The 23723-nt window shown below is 42.0% G+C and overlaps 1 protein-coding gene across 1 annotated transcript in view; it reads right to left on the bottom strand.

Annotated features, from left to right (window-relative positions):
• LOC126481395 (RNA-binding protein Raly-like) overlaps positions 1–23723 on the bottom strand; it is a 999983-nt gene that overhangs the window by 642422 nt on the left and 333838 nt on the right. The window contains exon 3 of the mRNA XM_050105125.1: positions 5932–6039. Within this exon, the coding sequence (XP_049961082.1) occupies positions 5932–6039 (108 nt within the window). The remainder of the gene's footprint in view (positions 1–5931; positions 6040–23723) is intronic.

Raw genomic sequence — 23723 nt, 5'->3', positions numbered from 1 at the left:
TATGTGGAATATACACGGTGGTCAGAAAAGCTTGTGTGTTGCAGCGTAGGTTGCACTGACAAGGGGAGGCCGCCCAATGTGAAATTCAAATTCGGTTCATACTGCGCGTAATCAAAGCTCATGGCCAGAGGTGTAATGTGGCAAAGCACCAAGATACACTTCTCAGCCGTTGTCGAGAAAATCGACTGTTAAAAGAAACCGTTGCGGTGAAATACTCTCTACGATTAATAATTTTCTACAGCGTCGTGGCGCAGCGGTAAGCGCACGGGTTCGTAATCCGAAGGTCACCGCATCGAATCTCGCACCATGCAATTTTTTTTTAGTATTTGTTTTTTGTAATTCAAATATATATATATATATATATATATATATATATATATATATATATATATATATATATATATATAATTCCCGGCAATCAGTTGCAACAATTATGCATATAATAAGTTGTTGAAAGTCGTTTGTCGTGGAAAAACTGGTGACTTCGAACATCATTGTTTTCCGCAAACAAAGTTGTATTTCACAAATGTTATTAATTATCTCCATAATATTATCCACGTATAGTTAACGGAAGACGTAGAAACGATATTTCGAAACGAATACGTATAGCGTAATTCAAACGTTCGAATTAGAAGAGAGACACCACGAACACAAATTTGCTGTGGCAGGTATGAAATATAAACTCCGTTACTCGCTCGTTACACTTGAAGGACAGATGTTGAATGGGCCGAAACGAGCCGACGCATAACAGCGTAGTTGCGTGCTAACTTTGAAAGAAGGTAGATGCGGTCCCTAGCGCAACTTGTAACATCGTCGAAAATCAGTGCGGACGGGAGAGCTTTGGTACACCCTGTTAAAAAAAAAGGGAAAAATGGAGGCGGTACAATTGGAGAGCGATCCGCCTTCACCAACATGCATAAGCAATTCATTAATAGTATATATATATATATATATATATATATATATATATATATATATATATATATATATATATTTGAATTACAAAAAACTCATAATAAAAAAAAGTTGCATGGCGCGAGATTCGATCCGGCGACCTTCGGATTACGAACCCGAGCGCTTACCGCTGCGCCACGACGCTGTAGAAAATTATTAATCGTAGAGAGTATTTCACCGCAACGGTTTCTTTTAACTGTCGATTTTCTCGACAACGGCTGAGAAGTGCATCTTGGTGCTTTGCCACATTACACCTTTGGCCATGAGCTTTTATTATGCGCAGTATGAATCGAATCTGAATTTCACAATTGGCGGCCTCCCCTTGTGAGAAATAATTGTTAAGAAAACAACTTTATACGTTGTGCAGTTCCTGAGTTAATTATCATTGAAGTTAGCCAGTCAGGCAGTTGCATAAGCAAATACAATTTGCCCGCCAGAGACGGTGTCGCCAGACTTGTGCTTCATTTGATTTCCCAACACCGTAAAGGAGAGCGATACACAAATTGGACATCGGACGGTATTAAGGATCGAACTCGATCCAGAGGTTGATCTCTCTCGTACACTAGCATCTAGCTATAGGAACAACTGACACTAATTGAGGCTCTGAAAAAAGTAAGGACCTAAGCATACCGTCGTCGATTTTGTAGCATGAATGCTACATTGGACGGCAGCGTGGAGGGAAAAAATCGTAGATGGAGACCAAGAGATGAATGCACTAAGCAGATTTAGAAGGATGTGGGTTCCTGTAGGTACTTCGAGATGAAGAAACTTGCACAGGATAGAGTAGCATGGAGAGCTGCATCAAACCAGTCTCTGGACTGAAGATCACAACAACAGCATGAACGCGTGCGCCCGCCGTCTGTTGATCGTACGGTGCGCCAGTTCTATCAATGTAGTACCCCTGCACCGCGTATGTGAACATTTTAGAAAAGCTGTCTCTTGCATTTCTCTTCATTTCTCTATGGGCCCAAAGCACTAATTTTCATTGCTTTAGGAACAATAACTGGATACACACGCCCATTCTTCATAAAAGTTGAAAACTCTTCAAGCAGCGCCGCATCGTAGCCTCAGGTTCCATGGTTTTCAGTATTCCAGTGTGTAAAATGGACACTGCGGATATCAGCACCCTTAAGTGTTCCGACCTCACTACCAAGTCAAAAGTTGATGTTCATAGTAACACTGTACATTTCAGAAGTTTTGCAATGATGAGGTCTTCAACAGGGTGCCATCAACTATTGTTAAAGTAACATATATCTTATTGGTGGCGTGGGAGGCCGCCATTACATAAAAAGCGAGGTGGCATAATTGTTAGCAAATTGTTTGGTCCCCTACCCCAAATCAACCAGCCAACCACTATTACATTCAGGTCACATCGAGGAAGACCAAACGCTGTTATTTCCCCACTATTTGCAGACGCCTTGCTAAATCTAGTGCCCAAATACGTAGGTGGAAGGTAAATAACCGAGTAACACTGAGAATTAGCTAGTGACTTGAAACACATACACTTACCAGAGCTACAAGATTTCATGCCTGAATAAAAAGTTTTATCTGAACTTCAAGTCCACGACGTGCATGATGGAGACGATGATAACGAAGAATTGTTGGGTTAGATAATAATTGTGTGTGTGTGTGTGTGTGTGTGTGTGTGTGTGTGTGCGCGCGGTACATTTACTGACTGTTTTGCTTCGTGTTTCACATTAATTACAAAGTACACAACAACCAAGAGAACACTGTTGCCACTAACCTATGTTCAAATGTGTGTAGAATCTTATGGGACTTAACTGCTTAGGTCATCACTCCCTAAGCTTACACACTACTTAACCTAAATTATCCTAAGGACAAACACACACACCCATGCCCGAGGGAGGACTCGAACCTCCGCCAGGACCAGCCGCACAGTCCATGACTGCAGCGCCCTAGACCGCTCGGCTAACACTAACCTATGTACGAAACGTTTGTCGGTTAACATTAGTAATAATAATTCAAAATACTAATTAAAATCTCAAAACATAGACGAGTTCCTTGTCAGGCTGTGACGGATCGAGGGATACCTACCGGCCGCCGTGTCATCCTCTGCCTTGCGGCCTCGTGCGCATGCGGTATTGAGTGGTAGCTGGTGAGTACGTTGCTCTACCAGTCGTTTTGCAGACTTTCCAGCCCATGAAGCGGCTACTACTCCTCAGATGGCATCCCGAGGCTCACTGCACCCCATACCAGTCCACCCACCCAGGAAAAATTCGTGGTACTACCGCGAATTGAGCCCGGGTGCTCCAAATGCCAGCCGTCTACGCAGACCAATCAGCTACGGAATCAGACTTCATAACATAATGTGAGTATATTATATTTTTGTAGGAAATAAATGATGTTGAGACCTGAGTAACTATAAAACCCATGAGACTGGTGGTTTCCTACAAATCTGATTTTTTGAAACATCCATTTTTGTAAAAAATTTGTGTCTGTGCTCTGGGTCCCTATGGCTCCCAGTTCCTCTGGCGGGCAACGGCCTGACTGGTTAACTTCAATGCTAATTAACTCTGAATCAGAAAAGTATCGATTGTTTTTCTTAAGAATTACTTCTCAGTGCAACCTACGCTGCAACAGACTTACAGGCATTTCAAACTATTTCTGAGCACTCTTTACGTGTGTGTGTGTGTGTGTGTGTGTGTGTGTGTGTGTGAAACACATGCTGCATACACGTATGCGAGCCAGGCTGCAGGCAGAGGACTAGGGCGAGGAAGAAAGACAGAGAGAGAGAGAGAGAGAGAGAGAGAGAGAGAGAGAGAGAGAAAATAGACTAATGTCCAAATTAAAACAACTAACCGCTATTTCCATGTCCAGTGTCTAATTCACAGTGTAATCTTATATTGTGTATATATATATATATACATATATATATATATATATATATATATCAACAGATATCCGTACGAGCGTGTCCTGCACCGATGATGGCATTTCGGTCAACGGAAAAACCACGCCAACGATGACGTCAGGGCAACTATCAAACGGATTAGTGTTTGCAGAGTAGTCCCACATCCACAGTCCTGTGTAAGCAATCACAGACGGTGCAGCACGGCACACAGAAGACGCCTACTAGATTCTGTGTGGTGTAGGACCATAGAAATAATGGAAGCACGACAATTGCAAACTCACGTGGCCAGATGGCTTAATGTGAATCGTTCTGTTGTTTCTGGAAGTGACGACAGTTTACAGAGACCGAGACCGTATCTCGAAGACCAGGACAAGGCCGACCACATGTTTCAGAAGAGAGAACCATTATTTGCCTGCAAAGGGAAGACAGTACCGCTTTACCAGTGTGCAGCAACTGTCATCTGAGCTCGCAGCATCCTCTGGACGTGCTGCTTTGAGAAAAAAAGTTCTAGAGGAGGCTTCGACAGAGTGGCCTTTACTGTCGGAGACCTGCTGTGTGGTTACCTCTGTCGCGTTTTCACAAAAGGGAACATCTAATGTGCAATGGTCAACATGCCACCTGGGCAGTCGAACAGTGGGCCAATATTCTTCTCACAGATGACTCCCAATTTAGTCCGGAGAGTGATTCTCGACAGATTCGCATCCGAAGGGAATCTGAAACACCATTTCGAGACCCGAACTTTGTGGAAAGAGACGGATATTGAGGAGGATTGGTAAAGCTGTGGGCACAGACTATATTCACCACTCGAACACTTCTTCATGAAATTGTACGGGAGAATCGGAAGGGTTTAGTTGCTGTCAGGTATCGTAACGGGATCTCGCGACCTCATATACGGTTGTTGCGAGATGCTGTGCACCCAGACTTCGTATTGGCGGACGACATGCTCGACCTCACAGAGCACGAGTTGCTGATGTTTTCTTGGAAGACAATGCAAACATGGCGTGGCCTGATCGCTCTCCCTGTTTGAATCCCATAGAGCATGTCTGGGATGCACTAAGGAGATGGTCTCCATCACGCCAACATCCACGAACCACTGTCCAAGACTTGCGAGCAGCTCCGCAGGAGAAATGGGCGTTATTGCCTCAAATTGACACTGATGACGTTATTCACAGTATGTTCCGTTTTTGTCAGCGCTGTATTACTACCAGATGTAGCCACACCCAATAGTGGACACATTAGCCAGTTATAGGAATGAGTGCGTAAATCTGACAAGTTGGAAACAATGAAGAACATTTTCGTCTGCTATTATGCATGTTGCAATTGTTTACATTCTGTATTCTGTACACTGTTTCTACTTTGATGTCACCTGTTTATAATGTTTTGTAGCAAAATAAACGCAACCTTCCTAATTTCCGTCTGTTGCTTGGGCACCAGTGCATATCGGAAGTAATTGCGTAATAGGTTCTGCATTTCACATTTCACATTTCTTAAAAACAAATTTTGTAAGAGAAGCACATATTACACATACAATCATACAGATGTCGACACAGTTTGTATTCACGTACAACACATTTTAAGTAACGTCATAATAATGTCGTGACAGATTCCATTCTCTTATGAAACGGAAAATTTGTTTCAAAAAGTACAGAATAAAGCGGCACTCACAGTGTGTCGATACTGGTTTTGATGGTGGGTGTTAACAGGCCACCGTCCATTTTGCAAGAATTGTTGGTACAGCTTCTGACGCATGTTTGCAACCGATCGCAGTCGGTAATACTTCCGTATCTCTGAAACTATTACGTCGGGGACATCTTTAAGACAGAATTCACCTATTTTTCAGTACTCTGAAGATTCCACTTGATCCGAAACGGATAGAGCACCATGACAAATCTGTTTTTCCGGAAGCTCTAAGATTTTTTGGCATATGACGAGTGAAGTGATGCCAACAGAACCAGTAAATACATTATCTTCATCACAGTTCAATTAATAATCCATAAAGTGGTGGGTGGGGGGGGGGAGGGGCAGGTTTTCACATATTTACTAACCATCATGACACAGTAGAAGTGTACAGATTCAACGCGAGAGCATTGGGGCATTCTACTCACCGAGGACTTGTCCTAGGACGGTGCGTGCGTCTTCGCCAAGACAGGCACTGCGGGCGTCGAAGGGGTTCGTGAACTGCACGAATGCGTAGCCTTTGTGCATCGAGATCCCTGCAACAAAACACAACGTAGGAAATACGTCAATCATACCGGTCTGTTTACGTTAATACACAGGGTGTAAGGGACGTAAGTGCAGATATTTGTAGTGGTGACTGAGGACAGTATAATGAACATTATATCACTATTTACTGCATTTGTAGACTAATAATTACAGCTATTGAAACACGTATGTAACGCAGCAGCGATGGCGAGGCATTGTAGCATCTGTGACCAGAGAGTATGCGCTTGACCGCGCGAGTGTTGCGAGCGGTTCTCAGTCAGTAGTAGTCTTTGCGAGTTAGTTGTCGCTATGCAGAGTAGCAGTCAGTTCAGTCGTTGCGAGTCTGTAGCTCTGTCTAGTTGAGAGCAGTACTGAGTCTGTAGTCGTCATGCAGAGTGGTCGGTTAGTAGTAGCAGCCCAGTGCGGTTGTGTGATGTAGGCGGTCAGCAACAATGGTCAAGATGAGGAATAAGGTATACTGTTAATTAATATAATCATTAGATAATGAAAATTTTTTTTTTTTTTTTTTTTTTTTTTTTTTTTTTTTTTTTTTTTTTTTTTTCTCTGTCTAGTTGAGAGCAGTACTCAGTCTGTAGTCGTCATGCAGAGTGGTCGGTTAGTAGTAGCAGCCCAGTGCGGTTGTGTGATGTAGGCGGTCAGCAACAATGGTCAAGATGAGGAATAAGGTATACTGTTAATTAATATAATCATTAGATAATGAAAAATTTTATTTATTGTAATTATTCTCCAACAAGTTCCCCAATAATAATTTTTTATTTCAAAAGCATTTTCTCAAAAGTTTAATTTTTTTGAACTAAAGATCTCGTTGCACTTCCCATTTCATTCCACTTCTTTTTGAAGAAAAATTTCACTAGAATTACAAAAAAAAGGAGAATATTATTATTTGCAATGCAGTTCCTCCAAGCGGTGCGCAACAACAAGAGCAGATATGTGACATCCATGTATTCTGAGGTAAGACTTTAATTCTGATTGTTTTATACAGGGCCAAAAAAACCGATATTTCGGTTTAATTGAAATTTCTTGTCACTGAATGGACTTTAATTTTGAAGGATTTATATTTGAGTCAGATTGCGTATTTCACATTTGTTGCCATTGTCAGTACATTTGATTGTGGGTAGGTTACGCATAGAGCAATGTCCATTAGCATTTCTAATTAGTATCGTCCTTTCTTTAAAATTTGGTGGGGAGGTTACACTTGGCTCCCATTTATATTAAGTATTGCTATATATTCTTTCCTTAAAAATTGCGGTGGGGAGGTTACACTATTACGAGCAATATGTTTTGATGTTGGTTAGCAGCTCACAGCAAACGTGGCGAGTAAGCCGGTAATGATTATTTTTCTCCTGGGTAGCAGGTTAGGTGCTACCCAAAATGAACAGTCTGTACCAAAATGAACAATCTATACCTATAGGCGTAGCCCATTTCACGGCGCAATGACGAGCGTGCAGAAAATATTTGGCAGTGAATTACGTGATGTGCTTGTGGGAAATGATAGACACAGAGAAAAAAATAACACATTGAAGTGGGTGTGTATATATTCAGCCCTCTCATGGTTGTGTTTGAAAAATTTGCATTCGAATAAATGAATGTTTTTTTCTTCCCATTTTTAAATGTTCACAGTATGTAAATAACTACATAATACAAAATTGGAAAATATTCTTACGATTTACTTCAGAATTTTACACGATGTTCTACTGAACATTCAGGTGGACATAGGCTAGGCTACATGTTTGTACTATACTTCATATATAAATTAATATGTAACATACAGAAGTGAAACAATGTCATCAATTATTTCCAGAAGTACAATAACACACACACACACACACACTTACACACATACTTACACACGCAGTCTCTCTCTCTCTCTCACACACACACACACACGCACACACACACACATATATATATATATATATATATATATATATATATATATATATATATATATATATATATATATTGTAGTGGGGCTTTTACACCATTAGACAAATTGTGTCTCTGACATATATCTTTCTCATTATGTCTATATTTATAATAATGAAACGTTCTTACCAAAAATATTGAAACTAATTTCATCGATTTACTTCAAACTTTTACCTGATACTCTAATGAACTTTCAGGCAGACACAGGCTACATATATTTTTAACCAATCATGTACATGTTTTCTGTCAAAACTGACTTCGAAAAAGAAAATGATGTGCTGCAAAAAATGTGAGTTACGTTTTGTTTTCGCAGGCAGTTTTAACTATGAAAGTGTGGCACTTAAACCCTTGACAAATTGTTTCTCCCATATATATTCCTTTCTCATTATATGTATTTTTAAACTTAAACTGTATACTCAACAGTGTGTCGTTTTGTTTTACTTCCTCATAGACGGTTTTCACGGCAAAGAAGAAAGTTGTATTTCTGATTTATCTGCTTATGATTGGATATTAATCTAGAATCTGAATTTGCGGTAACAATAAATAAGGCTCAAAGTCGGAGAGGAAGGAAGGGAAGAGTAGATGGACAGAGGCGTGGCGAAACGGATATCGGAAGTGAGAAGGAGGAAATGAACAGAGAGAGGGCAAGAGGAGGTGTAGAGAGAGGGGGAGGAGAAGGTGGACAGAGAGAGAGAGGGAGAGGAAGTGATGGACAGAGAGGGGGAAGAAGGAGGAAGTTATCTCATAGAGGGTAGGGGGGATGAAGGGGAGGATATTAGGGCTTGTATTCGGCACCCATATATACCAGAAACTATGCTTTGACTTTTCTTTCTTTTCTATTTCTCCACACTGAGCCGGTCTCCAGACTTGCCGGTTTCCACTAGGTGCCCAGTAGAGATTACCTTTATTTACTTTAACAGTTACTGTCTTCACTATATGAAAGATCTCCACTGTCTCTGTCACCGAAACGCGAAGGCTTATTTTACCTAGCGTATGTTCAGTCTGTTATCTTCTACGGTGTTGTATTCTGCTGCAGTTCTGTGCACACACTCATTAAGTCTTTAATTCATTGTTTATAAATTTACTAGTCAGTGCTCCGTAAACTGCGAACTGTCTCGTTCCACGACAGAGTGCCTCTATCTCGCTTAATCCCACTGCACCTGACAAATAAATTAATCTTACGTGCTTGTCAATACGGATCCAAAATGTATTCCCGTATATATGCTTCGCATGCTATTATCTGTACGAGGGGTAGTCATAAAGCTTTAATAGCCATCAGAAAAAAGAAAGTTACGTAATTAATTTCCTTGTAAGTTTGTTTACAGGTACATGTCTGCAGTCCTGGTACACATTAAAATCCCCTCGACGACGTGTCGCAGCACGGCGCTACGCTAGATGGTCCAGTGGAATATGGCACAGCGTACTGACAAACTGAATTAATGAAAAAGCACTTGCCCGCTAAAGGCAAAGGTCCCGAGTTCGAGTCTCGGTCGGGCACACAGTTTTAATCTGCCACGAAGTTTCATATCAGCCCACACTCCGCTGCAGAGTGAAAATCTCATTCTGGAAACTGAATTAATGTCGCACTAATTCGTTTTCGCAGCAGCAATTCATGCCGCGATTGTGAAATTGATGAAAAACCACGTTGCATCATACAACACAGTAGGGGATGTGGCACAGACAATTCCATATGCCTGAATGACATAGGACCACATGGCAGACCATCCATTTTTAAGGAAGCGGTAGCCGCCAAAGAAGTCGAGACTCTGGTGTTCGAGGAGCAGCGTATTAGAATCAAGGGGACAGTCGGAACAATTTAAATCAGTCATGAATCAGTTTCCAACATTTTGCTCTACATTTATTTTGGTCATGTCCACATCCGCCGCCGGCTGATCTCCACAGCTGTTCGTACCAATTTTAAAACGTACAAGGCCGAGACGGCAGCGGGTGTATTGAAGCTGTATGACATCAGCCCAGGCGACGTTTATAGCCGCCAAAACACCATAGACGAGAACTGGGTGTGTCGCAGTAATGGAACAAACATTTCAATTCCTCCTACCTACATTTGAGAAAGTATTAACACTAGACCGAGTTTTCCACGCATCATCCACTACTGGAACGGTAAACGAGGGATAGAGGATGTAAACATCGCTATAGTACGCAGGGTGATTTATGGCGTATACCTGTAGACATATATATAATTCGGGTACGCATTCTACTTTTACAATGGTCTGAGGATTGCCACTACGGACTGAAACTGGTCTCTAAATTCCATACGACAGCAGTCTGTTGTGAACCACTGTAAGTATTTTATAAACTGTAGTAAACTGTTAACATGGCAAATCGGCCTAGACAAATGCGGTCCAGTCCCATTAACATGACCACCGCCTGTGACAGGCATCAGCGTGCAATAACCTTCATTCACGGCAAGTGGCAGCACTTAACAGTGGAGGGTATATAGAGCGTGCCTGGTGGATGTGGACAAAACAGGGCAATCGTTGTGCTAATGCGGAAACGGAGCGATTTATATGACGTTAAAAATCAGATAACATATGCATTCGGGCGAGATTGGAAGCATTTCCGGAGTGGCTAAGTTTCTATGTTTTTCGTACCGCCATGGTAAAATGGCATAAACCAATCCCGGCGTCGAGGCTACTGTGTTGCACCACGGGCCGTAGATAACAGGAGTGAACCACGGCTGTGGAGATGTGTACGGGTGAATAGAAGTGCAACTGTTGACCAACTGACCATCCTGATGAACCAAGGGGCTAGCAACAGTGACACCTCAACGTCAGTTCGCTGCAACTGGTGGCCTTTTCAGGTGAATGCCATTTTAGGCTCCATTGGACTGAAAGTAAGCACCCTGTTAACAATCATCAGAATGGTCCAGGCTCTAGGAGGGAACATTATGGTCTGGGGTATGTTTTCGTGGTATTTCCTTGATGCCCTCGTCATTCTGGAAGGCATAATGAGTCAACTGAAGTATGCACCCGTCCTTGGGGACCCTGTCCACTCCTACACGCACTTTTCTTTTCGTTGTCACGATGGCACCTGCTCCTTCTGACAGAGCAGTGTAACGTGTCACACAGTTCACAGCGTACGTTTGCGGTTCGAAGAGTACCAGAATATGAAACTTCCTGGCAGATTAAAACTGTGTGCCCGACCGAGACTCGAACTCGGACCTTTGCCTTTCGCGGGCAAGTGCTCTACCATCTGAGCTAACGAAGCACGACTCACGCCCGGTACTCACAGCTTTCTTCTGCCAGTATCTCGTCTCCTACCTTCCAAACTTTACAGAAGCTCTTCTGCGAACCTTGCAGAACTAGCACTCCTGAAAGAAAGGATATAGCGGAGACATGGCTTAGCCACAGCCTGGGGGATGTTCCGAGTTCGAGTCTCGGTGGGGCACACAGTTTTGATCTGCCAGGAAGTTTCATATCAGCGCACACTCCGCTGCAGAGTGAAAATCTCATTCTGGTACCAGAATATGTTTACCGTGCTCCCCCGGCCACCAATGTCTCCGGATTTAAACCCAATCGAGAATCTCTGCGATTACTTCGATCGGGCTGTTCTCGCCATGGAACCCCAGCCGAGAATCTTAGCGCAGCCGGTCACGGAACTGGAGTCGGCATGGCTTCACATCCCATTCGGTACTTTCCAGAACTTTTCTGATTCTTTTTGTGCTCGTCTGCTCTGCAGAACGTGGTTATTCACGCTGTTGACAGACGATGATATTAATGTGAGCGGACCGTGGATATTTCGACCCGACAAGGATCTTTAATTCAGTGGCACCTCTGTCGTTATTTTTCTAGATAAGAGCAACTTCCGATCCGTGTTCCAATAAAGCCTTTCATCTGCTCTGAAGTTTCATTATAGTCCACACTCGCCAACAGAGCACAAAATGGTTCAAATGGCTCTAAGCACTATGGGACTTAACAACTGAGGTCATCAGTCCCCTAAACTTAGAACTACTTAAACCCAACCAACCTAAGGACATCAAACACATTCATGCCCGAGGCAGGATTCGAACCTGCGACCGTAGCAGCCGCGTGGTCCCGGACTGGAGCGCCTAGAACCGCTCGGACACCGCAGTCGGCAACAGAGCACACGGTTTACGTTAAGAGCGACTGTGGTAATACACAGAGCGCAGTAACATCAGAAATGAAATAAAAAGCCTCCACGGGAATGGCAGATGCTGAATTATCGCCAAACATACATCTTATCCGAAGTACACGGACACTCCTATGTAATGTGGAACTACAAACAATCCTGTCGGAGGAACATCCGCAACTGAGCATTATACCAGAGATTGAAAATACCGCTACAGACTTGTACTCATCCACCGCGGTGCTCGCGGTCACATCTCTAAGTTAAGACACCTGAATATGGACGTATGAAAGCCCGAAACCGCTCATGTGTTAAACGAAATATCCTTACAACTGTAGCGGTATTTTCAATCTCTCGTAATGTGTAACTGACTACTAGATCTCACGAAAAGCGTGCCCGCCAGTATAAAAACAGGTGGTAAGCATAACAGTGTCAGCAGAGAGGCAGCAACATCAGAATCGGCCAGCGAGAAGATATCAGTGACTTCGAAGGTGAGAGTCACCTGAGTAACAAATCCATCGACCGTTGGCGATGTGGTTGTGAACTGGAAACGAGAAGGAACAACCACAGGTAAACCAGTACTACCCAGATGTCAAGTACCGACGGACTGGAACAGTCAATCACTGTGGAGTTCCACATCACTAGCAGTTCCTTCCAGAACCTCAGTGACTCTCTTCCAGCTTGTTTTGCAACGGGCCACACTGCGATAGTTAGTTATTTAGGCTTTTGACAAGGGGTCACGTAAGTGTGACCGGAGAGTGTGTATGAAAAGCAAAACAAGTAACAAAATACACGCATCGAAGTGATAGAAACGTTTAGAAGTGGAGCAAACGTATATTTAAAAATATTTACTTGAGAAGAAAGTTTTGTCAGTTCAGACAAAAGGCTCTAAAATCTTCGACCACGTATATCATGGAGATATAATGAGGGAAGCTGTCAAACGGTATCCGACCATTACGCAAAAATTATTTCAACTGTCGGCCATTACCATGTCACAGTCTATAATCCACCTAACAAGTCTGATTGGTTTAGGTATGACCAAAAAATGGACTCAAAAATTAGTCACCGAATGTACAGTCCACAAAAACAAGATAAATTATCTTTAGGGATAATATTAATCGCAGCAGCTCCCTTTCTGTTGGACAGGAAAGAGTGTTTGTGTGGTGTCACCGCCAGACACCACACTTGCTAGGTGGTAGCTTAAATCGGCCGCGGTCCATTTAGCACATGTCGGACCCGCGTGTCGCCACTGTGTGATCGCAAGGCAGGTCTCGATATACGATAGAGCACTCGCCCCAGTTGTACGACGACATTGCTAGCGACAATACGGACAAAGCCTTCCTCTCATTTGCCGAGAGTCAGAATAGCCTTCTGCTAAGTCCATGGCTAAGACCTAGCAAGGCGCCATTAGCCTTACCTAGTTTGAGAGTTATCGTATAAATGTCTCAAGAAGAACGTGTAAACCAACAAAGATTAAAAGTTAAGTATATTCCACAGCTACGTATTTTCTTTATAGCAGTCATAACGTATCCTGTTCCAGAATTGACGCCAGTCGGCGTGTGTGTACGCGTGCCTTTCTTTCGGCTCCCTTCCCAGTGTGGCGTAGCAAGCTTGTTACGCCACAACAGTTTGCACACACGAGCCAACTACCAGTTCCTTGGTGGAATCGAGAGTGTTCGCTTTGGGTAGCGAGAAGGAGGCAAACGTATAATCGGCTTAAGCAACAAGCGACTTGGGAGAGCTAGATCACGTACAGGGGAACGAATGCGGCCGTCAAACGCTTCTTCAAGATCCGTAAGAAAGAACACTGGAAGGAATTTGGGGGGAAAATTATGAAAAACACCCTCATCCGGACAATGGTTTGCTAGCTCAAAAGGAAACCGATGCCTCTCAAGCAGTTGCAGAGTTCCAGACGCTATTGCTCCTCCCACGGTAATGTACGAGCCACATGAATTCACGTCATCTGGTACCACTAACAACCTCCGAAGCAGTTTCACCAAAACCGTTTTCTTTCGACGAGCTACACAAAGATCTGAAAGACTCTGCGAACCAGTCGCCTGGGTATGACAAGATTCATTACTCTATGGCCAGAAATTTGTCTGACAACGTTAATCGCATTGTAGTGAGCATTTTCGACACTATTTAGACAGCAAGTACCATTCCAGAAGCGTGGACCACCCAAATGTTAGTGCCTGTCTTAAAACATGTGAATGATACCGATCAGGCAACATGGTATAGACAGAATGCACTGCCGTCATTCGTGCCGTAAGGCCTTTCAAAGTCTCATCTGTGGTGTCACCGCCAGATACCACACTTGCTAGGTGGTAGCCTTTAAATCGGCCGCGGTCCGCTAGTATACGACGGACCCCGTGTCACCACTGTCAGCGATTGCAGACCGAGCGCCGCCGCACGGCAGGTCTAGAGACACTTCCTAGCACTCGCCCCAGTTGTAAGGACGACTTTGCTAGCAAAGCTACACTGACAAATACGCTCTCATTTGCCGAGACGATAGTTAGCATAGCCTTCAGCTACGTCATTTGCTACGACCTAGCAAGGCGCCATTACCAGTTTATATTGAGATTGTAATTATGTATCATCAAGAGCGATGTTCTCCAATTATGGATTAAAGTTAAGTATTCCAGAAGCTATGTACTATTTTTGGCTACTATAATTCCTTGTCATTTTCCAGACCTCACGCCAGCCTGCGTGAGCTTAAACGCGTGCCTTTCGGCTTCCTCCAAACTCCGTGAATTGGCTCCTGCCAATTCACAACATCATCAAGCTCCTAGAGTGGAGGCTGGAAAATCAGGAACTGCTACCACGAACACAACACGGCCTTCCTAAGGACATAAGTACTTTCGACAAAAACAAATCCCTAGCATTAGATACTGAAAGAAAATTTTTATTTTCCTCTCATTCCGTAGGACCACTCTGAGGACCTATTTCCCATGGTCATGGAACGTGGCAGTAAATGAAATTACTACAGAAAATTTATAACAGATAAAATAAAATGTTCGTGGACACTAAAATGAAGGCAAGCTATAAGTTCACATAAAGGCAATCAATAATGTAACCCAGGAACTAGCTTAATTTTTCAAAGAACTCCTAGACAGAATAGAAGGAGTGACCCGTGAGAAACTCCTCAGTTTAAAATTGAAAGCGCATGATTTACTGCAAAAATTTTTGAATTCTTGTGGTATATTATGGAAAACGGATATTGCAGATTACCTCACGCCTTTCTCCATAAGAGCCAGTGATCCAAACGCAGACTGGATTTATGAACAGTATTAAATGAGTGAAAGCTTCTAATTCTTGCAAATAAGCAGATATTGAAGAAACGAAATTAACGAATATATACACTGATCAGCCAGAATAATATGACCAGCGACCTAGCGAGGAATGACTGCTAGTTAGACACACGCACGGTGCATGCTGCCCGCGAGCACAATGGGGAAGGCGCGCGATCTACTCGTGTCTGAGTTTCACCGAGGGCAGATTGTGATGGCCCGGAGGCTAGCCACGAGTGTTTCAGAAACTGCACGATTTGTCGGGTGTTCGAGGCGAGCTGTGGCAAGTGCCTTCCACGTGGCGAAAACAAGAGAAATCATGTCCAAACGTCGTGGGCTACTCCTTATTACAGATGACATCGTAAGCTGGGCAGACTGGTAAAGAAGGACGGGCGGCGAACTGTGACGAAACTTACATCAGACTTTAACGCTGGGGAGAGTGAAAGTGTGTCTGAGTACACAGTGCACAGAACACTCCTAACGATGGGTCTCCGCAGCAGATGACCAATGCATGTGCCGATGTTAACACCATGACGTCGGCAACTACGACTGAAATGAGCACATGCGCATCGGACTGGACACTGGCGCAGCGGCAGAGCGTTGCACGGTGTGACAAATCCCAATACCTTCTTCATCAGTGCGATGGGAAGGCAACAATCCGTCCTCTTCCACGGGAGCAGCTCTTTGACACCTGTACTACGTGTAACGTTCCCTGGCAACACTCATACTATTAATAAACTAAAATTTGATTGTACTCTATACGCCGCTATGAAGCAATTTGTATATACTGTAATTATTTAACAAAAAATATTATTTAATTTTGTATAAAGGACATTCGTTATTATTGTAATATTTTCTGTAGTAATATTCTCGATGTATTTATGATTGTAATATTTCTATACTCATAATGTAATTGCGAAATGTGTCAATATCTGCGATAACAAAAATGTAAAATTCAGCCACAGAGGAAAACAATGTTGTAAGATTACAAAGAGATGTTAATGGTCAGCAGTAGTATAAAAAGCACCACGTAGTGTGTATTCTTTGTCGTCTTCCTGGAGAGCTGAAAGTGAGAGGAACCTGTGACGTAGCATTTTATGAATGGGTAGACTTCTTTTGTCTGTATCTAGATTTAGCCGCCATTAGAGGAGAAATTACAAACTAATGTAAGTTGAATTATTGTTGTGTCTAAATACATTATAATTTAACAAAAGTGTGTATTACTAATGTAAATTAGCTTGCCCATGTCATCTATAATATTTCTTTAAAGAATTTTGAGCATTTTTAGCGGTGTTGCTGGGCTGTGCCGCGACCGAACGATTTGCAGCGGCGGCACATTTAAAAAATTGTTCCGCTAAGAAAAATTAACCAAACCCTTAAATCGGGAGCAGATAAAAATTAGCAGTGAATTAAGGAAATGTTTTTCTTTTACAGCGATCCTGAGACTGACGGAATTTATAACTAGTTTCACATTTGTGCATTCATAGGCGGATAGTTAACGTTGAAATTTAACAATTTTGGTTCTTTCAAATAACTTAAATGTATAGTGAAGTGTGTTTTATCAATGATAATTAAACATCGGCTTGGCAATATGTAACCATTTTCTGCTAATAGAGACAGTCTTGTGTTCCATAGCTAACGCCAGGAAAGATTCAGTAAATATTTTAAAAAAAACCACTGCATTTTGAAAATGTGTGCCAAGGCCGAATTATGTAAAGGATTTAATTCTCAACTAAATATTCTTAATCAGTTAATATGAATTCACGTAATTTTAAATGTACTTAATTCTGTGTAAATGAATTTTTATTACCACACGTAAATAAGAGGTTCTACAACAAAGTTCGTACGTACAGAAGGAAAGAAAGGCAAATTAACTAAAAAACAAATTTAAAAAAGGTAACTTATTATTCTTTAATGTAATTTCATTAAATACGGGACGCAGACAAGCTGGCGGTGGCCTCATTATGCTATGGAGAAAATTCACGTGGCATCCATGTATCCAGTGGAGCTCATACAAGGCACCCTGATATCCAAGGAGTATCACACACACCTTATGGCGCTTTTCAACAAGATAATGCGCCCTGTCACAAGGCCAGGAATGTGATGGAGTGCTTCGAGGAGAACAGTGGCGAGTTCCAATTGATATGCTCGCTCCCCATCTAGCCAGACCTGAACCCAGCCGAATATATCTGGTATGTGATTGAACGTGCCGTCAGAGCTCTTCACCCCATCCCCCCTCGCCCGGAATTTGTGGGAATTATGTGACTCGTGTGTGCAGATGTGGTGCCAACTGCCTCCAGCGTCCTACCAAGGCCGAATTGCTTCCATGCAATGACGTGTCGTCGCTGTTATCCGCACCAAAGGTGGGCTATTAGGTGGTCGTAATGTTCTGGCTAATCAGTGTATGTTGAGAGGCCAGTGTCAGAATACACAGTTTAATGAACAGGAGTCGACAACAGGTTCACGAACTCACCCCAGTTACTGCTAGAACCGCTAGTTTCTGAGGCAAAATACCCTTCGAAAACGGGAAGAGTTACCCCAGAATGTAATACCGTACGTCATAAGCGAATGAAAATAAGCAATGTAGACTACTTTTCGTGTCGAGCTGTCAGTTACTTCAGATATTGTTCTAATAGTAAAAATGGCGGCATTAAGTCTTTGAACAAGATCCTGAACATGGGCTTTGCACGATTGTTTACTATCTATCTAAACATTCTAGAAATTTAAAGTGTTTGGTCTCACTAATCACTTGCCTATTCTGTGTGTTTAGGGCAAAAGGTTTTGTTGAACTGTGTGTTATAACCTGTATGAACTGAGTCCCACTGTGATTTAGCGTTAATTCATTTTCAAAAAGCCATGAACTTCAGTCGTGAACTGCACTATTTGAAACATTGCCATCGTTGCACGCAACTCCCTTTACTATCAAGATAATGCCATCAGCAAACCGAAATATTTAAGAATCACCTCTAGCACTAAAATGCACAATATTTATATAAGTAAGTAACAGGAGTGGCGCCAACACTGATCCCTGGAGCATCCCACACTTAACTGAACGGTGCCCCCCTCGGACGCCACTTCGTAGCCATTCTGTGGAGAATGACCTTTTGTTGTATTTCTTAAAGTAAGAGGTTGAATAATTGTGAGCAGCTCCCCATGTTTCATATTGGTCCAATTTCTGGAGTAGTATTTTGTGATCTACACAATAAAATACCTTGGTTAAATAAAAAAAATGCCTAGAGTTCGAAAACTTTTGTTTAATCCACCCAGTGCCCAGACAAAGGAGATTTTGGCATTTTCGCTTGTTAAACCACTTCTTAAACTAAACTGCACATTTGACAGTTAATTGCATGAAATGAAATGATCAATAATCCTCACGTACACAGCCTTTTCAATAACTAAAGCAAACACTAATGGTATAGAAATAAGTCTAAAATTGTCTACATTATCCCTTACTCCCTTCTTATAAAGCAGCTTTACTACTGAGTACTTAAATCGTTCAGGAAACTGACTATTCCTAAAGGAAAAAATCAGAAACAGGGCTAAGTAGAGAGCAACATGTACAAAACCGTACTGTAGTATTGTACTAGAAACTCCATCGTATCTATGACAGTCTTAGTCTACAGTGATTTAATTATTGACTTAAAATTCCCCTTGTCAGAATCACAGAGGAATATTTCAGAAATCAGTTTCAGAAAGCCATTTTCCAAGAGAGTTATGTGATTCCTTGTAGAAACTTTTCTTTAATTTACTATGTTCACAAAGTGATTGTTACATACCGTACATGTACCTGACACAACATATATCTGACATATCAGCAACAAAAACATTTTTACTACGTACAGACTTTACATCGTCGACCTTGTGCTGCTAATCAGACACTTCCTTCACAAATCACCACATGGTTTTAATGTTATTCTGTGAATTAGCTGTTCTATAAGCGTACCACTTACTCTCTTTCTACCTAATAATATTTCTAGCACCTTAAAGTATTGTTTGTAATGGGTTGCTATAGCTTGATTGTGACTGCATCTAAAATTTTGATATATTTCTCACTTTGTTCTACATGATATCCTTCTTCCACTAGTCAGCCAGCTAGGCTGCCTTTTATCGCTAGAACATTCTAATGGAAAGCTACTTTCAAAGAGCTCAAGAAATGTGGTAAGGAAAACACTATTTTGCCATCTATGTCATCAGCACTGCAAACAGCCTCCCGTTTCCTAACGAGGTTAAAAAAAAAAACCTCTCTAATGCGGTTGGATTAGTAATTTTACATAGTTTATAACTGTATGTAACATGTGCCTGAGTAGAAAAACCTTTTAAGGTTAAAATTTGAGCATCACGGTCTGAAAGGCTATTCACCCTTCAGTTGACGGAATCTCAGTCTAGTAATAAAGAATGAATAAAAATATTGTGTACGGTTGCGCTACTATTCCTCTCCACGCTGGCTGAAAAAAAAACTGTCTGATCAGATCATATGATTTAGAGATCTTCCAACATCGTTCTCTAGCACAATCACTTACAAAATTAATATTGAAGTCACCACATACAACATATTTTTGGTTGCTCCTGTAAAGTAAAAGAAGAACCAACGCTATGTTGAGTAGAAAGGCTCTGAATTCAGAGTTAGGGGATCTAAACATAACTATAATTAAAAGTTCAGTTTCACTAAATTCAACTAACCCGGCACAACACTGAAATAACCGTTCAGTGTACTGCTTTGCCGCGCCTACGGACTCAAATGGAATGCCGTTTTTTACGTACGTGACCACTTCCCCACTCCGCCAAGAACTCCTTGAAAAACAGCCAGCTAATCTGTATCCTGCTAAACGAGGCCTCTGAAACGTCGATTTATTTAAGTGGTCCTCTGGCATACCAATGATGTCAGAGTCAATGTCTATAACCATTTCACTAACTTTATCTGTAACACCTCTTTGATTTTGATGAAATGTGCTAATTCCTTCACTGTTTGGGTACCTTATCTTCCTTGTATGTGGTTCCTGTGTTAGGGAGACTTTCTTTAAGAAGGGACGCATGTCACCTGACTTCACTCTAAATAAGGTGCAGCTCTAACCCCAACTACAACAGGAATTTTTCCATGAGTGGTCTCACCACCTCCCACTACACTGTCATCTAAAAGCTTTTTTACAACCTCCTCTTCCTATACTTATTGAGGTTCACGCCGTACCTAGTGAAACCCGAACTACTGATTGACTCAAATCGCATACCCTCCGTTATCAATACCTTCTCAAGCCCCACTTTAACATGCCTAACAACAGCATTAAAATGGGGCCGAACATGTTGCACGAAGTATACATTTGTGCCATCTGTTTCAGTAGCTATGTTTTCCAGGGCACCACGTACATCATACTCCCCGTCCCTATCAAGACTATTCCCAGTTCCACCCACAATCAATAGCTGATCCTCTTTCGTGAAATGCCTGCCTAATACCCATAATTTTAGTCACCAGAGCCAGCCCTGCACTTGGTTTCCATAATGCTGGTGACCTGGTACTCACTCCCCAACACATCCTGCAACTGCTGGCCTATACCTCCGTCATGTGAGCAACCTAACAGCAGAACCTTCTTCTTCCTCTTTGAAACTATAACTGTTCTAGTGTCCTTAACTACTGAGGTCTGCTGCAAGATTCCTACACCAACAGCTACAAGAGGCTCCTCTCCACTAAACTCTGATCAAACTATTGGTGATACACAAAGTACAACGGTCTGAATATCTCCTCTTCTCAGCAACATTCTTATCAATTGCCAAATTCCCATTCCCCAGCGCCCTTCTCCGTCCTCATCCTATCTGGTCCCTTATTAGCGTTTTGAAACTGCACTTGAAGGGCACAGATCTTACGCTCATGCTCTCTGTTAACTCATTTCTGTTATAGATTCTGAATTTCCAGGAGAAGATCTCGCTAGAATGCCGACTACTTTCTCCACTTCATTCCCCTCAACGAAAATACTTTGAACAAATCTGACACCGTAATCCACTACTCATAACCCGATGACAACGCCCATACTTCTGACTCGTAAAATGTTAACAATTACTGAAAAAATAAACGTCTACGTGACGTAAGTTCAGTTGCTACAGTAGAACGATTTAAGGAACTGACAACTTTGATCATGAATTTAGCTCTCTGCTAAGAAAGCAACTATTTCTATTAGTAGTACTAGTCCGCAACTAATACCAATACTACAAGAACGTCACAGAATTTCTTGTCTAAAACCAAAAACTCAGGGGTGCACTGGTACACTCAACGAAACTAAACACAATGAGCTAAAGTTTCTACTGAAATATTCCTCTAGAAACAGCAAGAAAAACGGGCTGAAAACTAATGTATTAAATTTAATAAATGACTACAACGCACAAACAACTTTATAAAACACAGTGGTCGAAAGCTTCCGAAAGCTTATTCAACAATTGTTTCACCAGAGACAGCACAAGACTCAGTTGAAAACTACTAAATTTAATAACTGAATACAGTGCAAAACAACTTTGTCAATGCTGAACTTCAGAATCTCTACAGCTGTAGCTGCACTCCGCGATATGTAAACACATTGCTGATGTTACGATGAACACTGAAAGCCTCTAAAAATATGACCAACGAGAACCTGACAGCTCTATTTATAGATTTTTGGAGAGCTTACGATAATGCAGTATTACGTGAGATAATTAAAATATTGAAACTGGTATCCATCCAGCAATAACTTTTACAAATGTGGTTTGCTCAGCTGTCGTACGAATACATCCTGCATCAGCATAACACGTTAGATGGCCCTCGCACAATGACACTTGGCAGTCCACATGGTGCGATGCTACGTCTGTTACTGTATGCATTGTATGTAGCAGACCTAGAGACTATATTTGGTGCTAGCATCTAAGTCCTACAGCATGCGAATGATGTTTCTACATATACCCATTCACTTTGTTTCTGGATGACAAAGTTAGGTCTAACGATGCACGTAAAGTGCTTGCCAAAATGGGATTTAGAGAAGTCCGCCGTGCTGATACTCAAGAGAAAAAGGGATAGTCACCTGCCAATAGATAAACGACATGACCTGTGCTACAAAGTTTCCACACATTCACATGCTAAACTACTTGAAGTCTACTTTAACTGCAGACTAATGTGGAATCAAATTACTGAATACTTAATAAAGTGGAAAAACTACAAATATCTTAAGAACTGCTGCTCTGCTTTGGTGGGGAGTGGAAATGACGATACTTTCGACTGTGTACAAGGCCTTCATCCGCTCTGTCTTTGACTCTAGAAGCAATATGGCAACGCAAACGAATCTGAACTGTGGGTTTATCCACCTAACTCTTCTAGCCGTGAAAGCAACCAACACGCTGTTAGTGGAAGCTTCCAAAATGCCACTAAAAATACGAAGACAGTTAGTCGGCTTTCGACATCTGATTATTACTCCACAAATGCAGTGACTAAATTCTGGAGGCTAACACAAGCACTTCACAGGAGCAAAACCGAACTCCTCTGATTTTACGACGCTACGAGCAATGGCAAAATCTCTTACCAATAGTCCTACAGGAAACGAACATGACATTCCTCCGGTGTCCATGTGACATCTTCTTTAATGCAGCGCCAGTGTCATACTTGCCACACAATTTAAGAAAACCAAAGGTACCCATTTACTAACTAGAGAAGTCTGTTGAACGATATTGGCCACAGTACGCTTGTATGTACACAAGTGACTGTAATACAGGAGAGGTAGTTGGATATGCGTTCCGCAGCCAATCTAATGGCATCTATAAAATGATTGCACCTCCACCTGAAACTTCTGCGGAGTTATTGACCTTACGGGAGGCAATTTATCATGGTATAAAGACTTTCAGAAGGCCATAAGGAAGCAAGGAGAAATAGACGTCTAATTGGTGTGGATAGAAGGACATCATGGATTCTTACATAACGAAGTAGTTGATCACCTTGCAAAGAGGAATATTACTGACGGAGAAAGCCGTCAAACACCAGTTCCCCATACTGATCTCAAACCTACCGTCAAGAATGCTGCTTTCCGTGACCGCAAATGTGAATGGAATGTATCTTAACAATATAAGAGCAGACACCTAGCGACCATACAATGTCCTCGAGCACAGTTCCACTGTGTGAAGCTTAGGAAAGATCATGTGACTGCCATCATTCGAGTCAGACTGGAAAACGGATTTACCCCACACAATTACAGCGATAGAAACTCTATATTCTCCACATTGCAATTTGGAGAAGTCCCACATTGCGATTTCAATCATATCGCACTGGAATGCGCTATACACAAAGATGCACAAGAAGCACTCTACAGGAGACTAGTTGCAAGGGGCTTTACCCTACCCACAAGAGTGTC

This window comes from Schistocerca serialis, chromosome 5 (assembly GCF_023864345.2).
Source record: "Schistocerca serialis cubense isolate TAMUIC-IGC-003099 chromosome 5, iqSchSeri2.2, whole genome shotgun sequence".
NCBI classification, from domain to species: domain Eukaryota; kingdom Metazoa; phylum Arthropoda; class Insecta; order Orthoptera; family Acrididae; genus Schistocerca; species Schistocerca serialis.
This window is presented reverse-complemented; position numbering and strand designations above follow the sequence as displayed.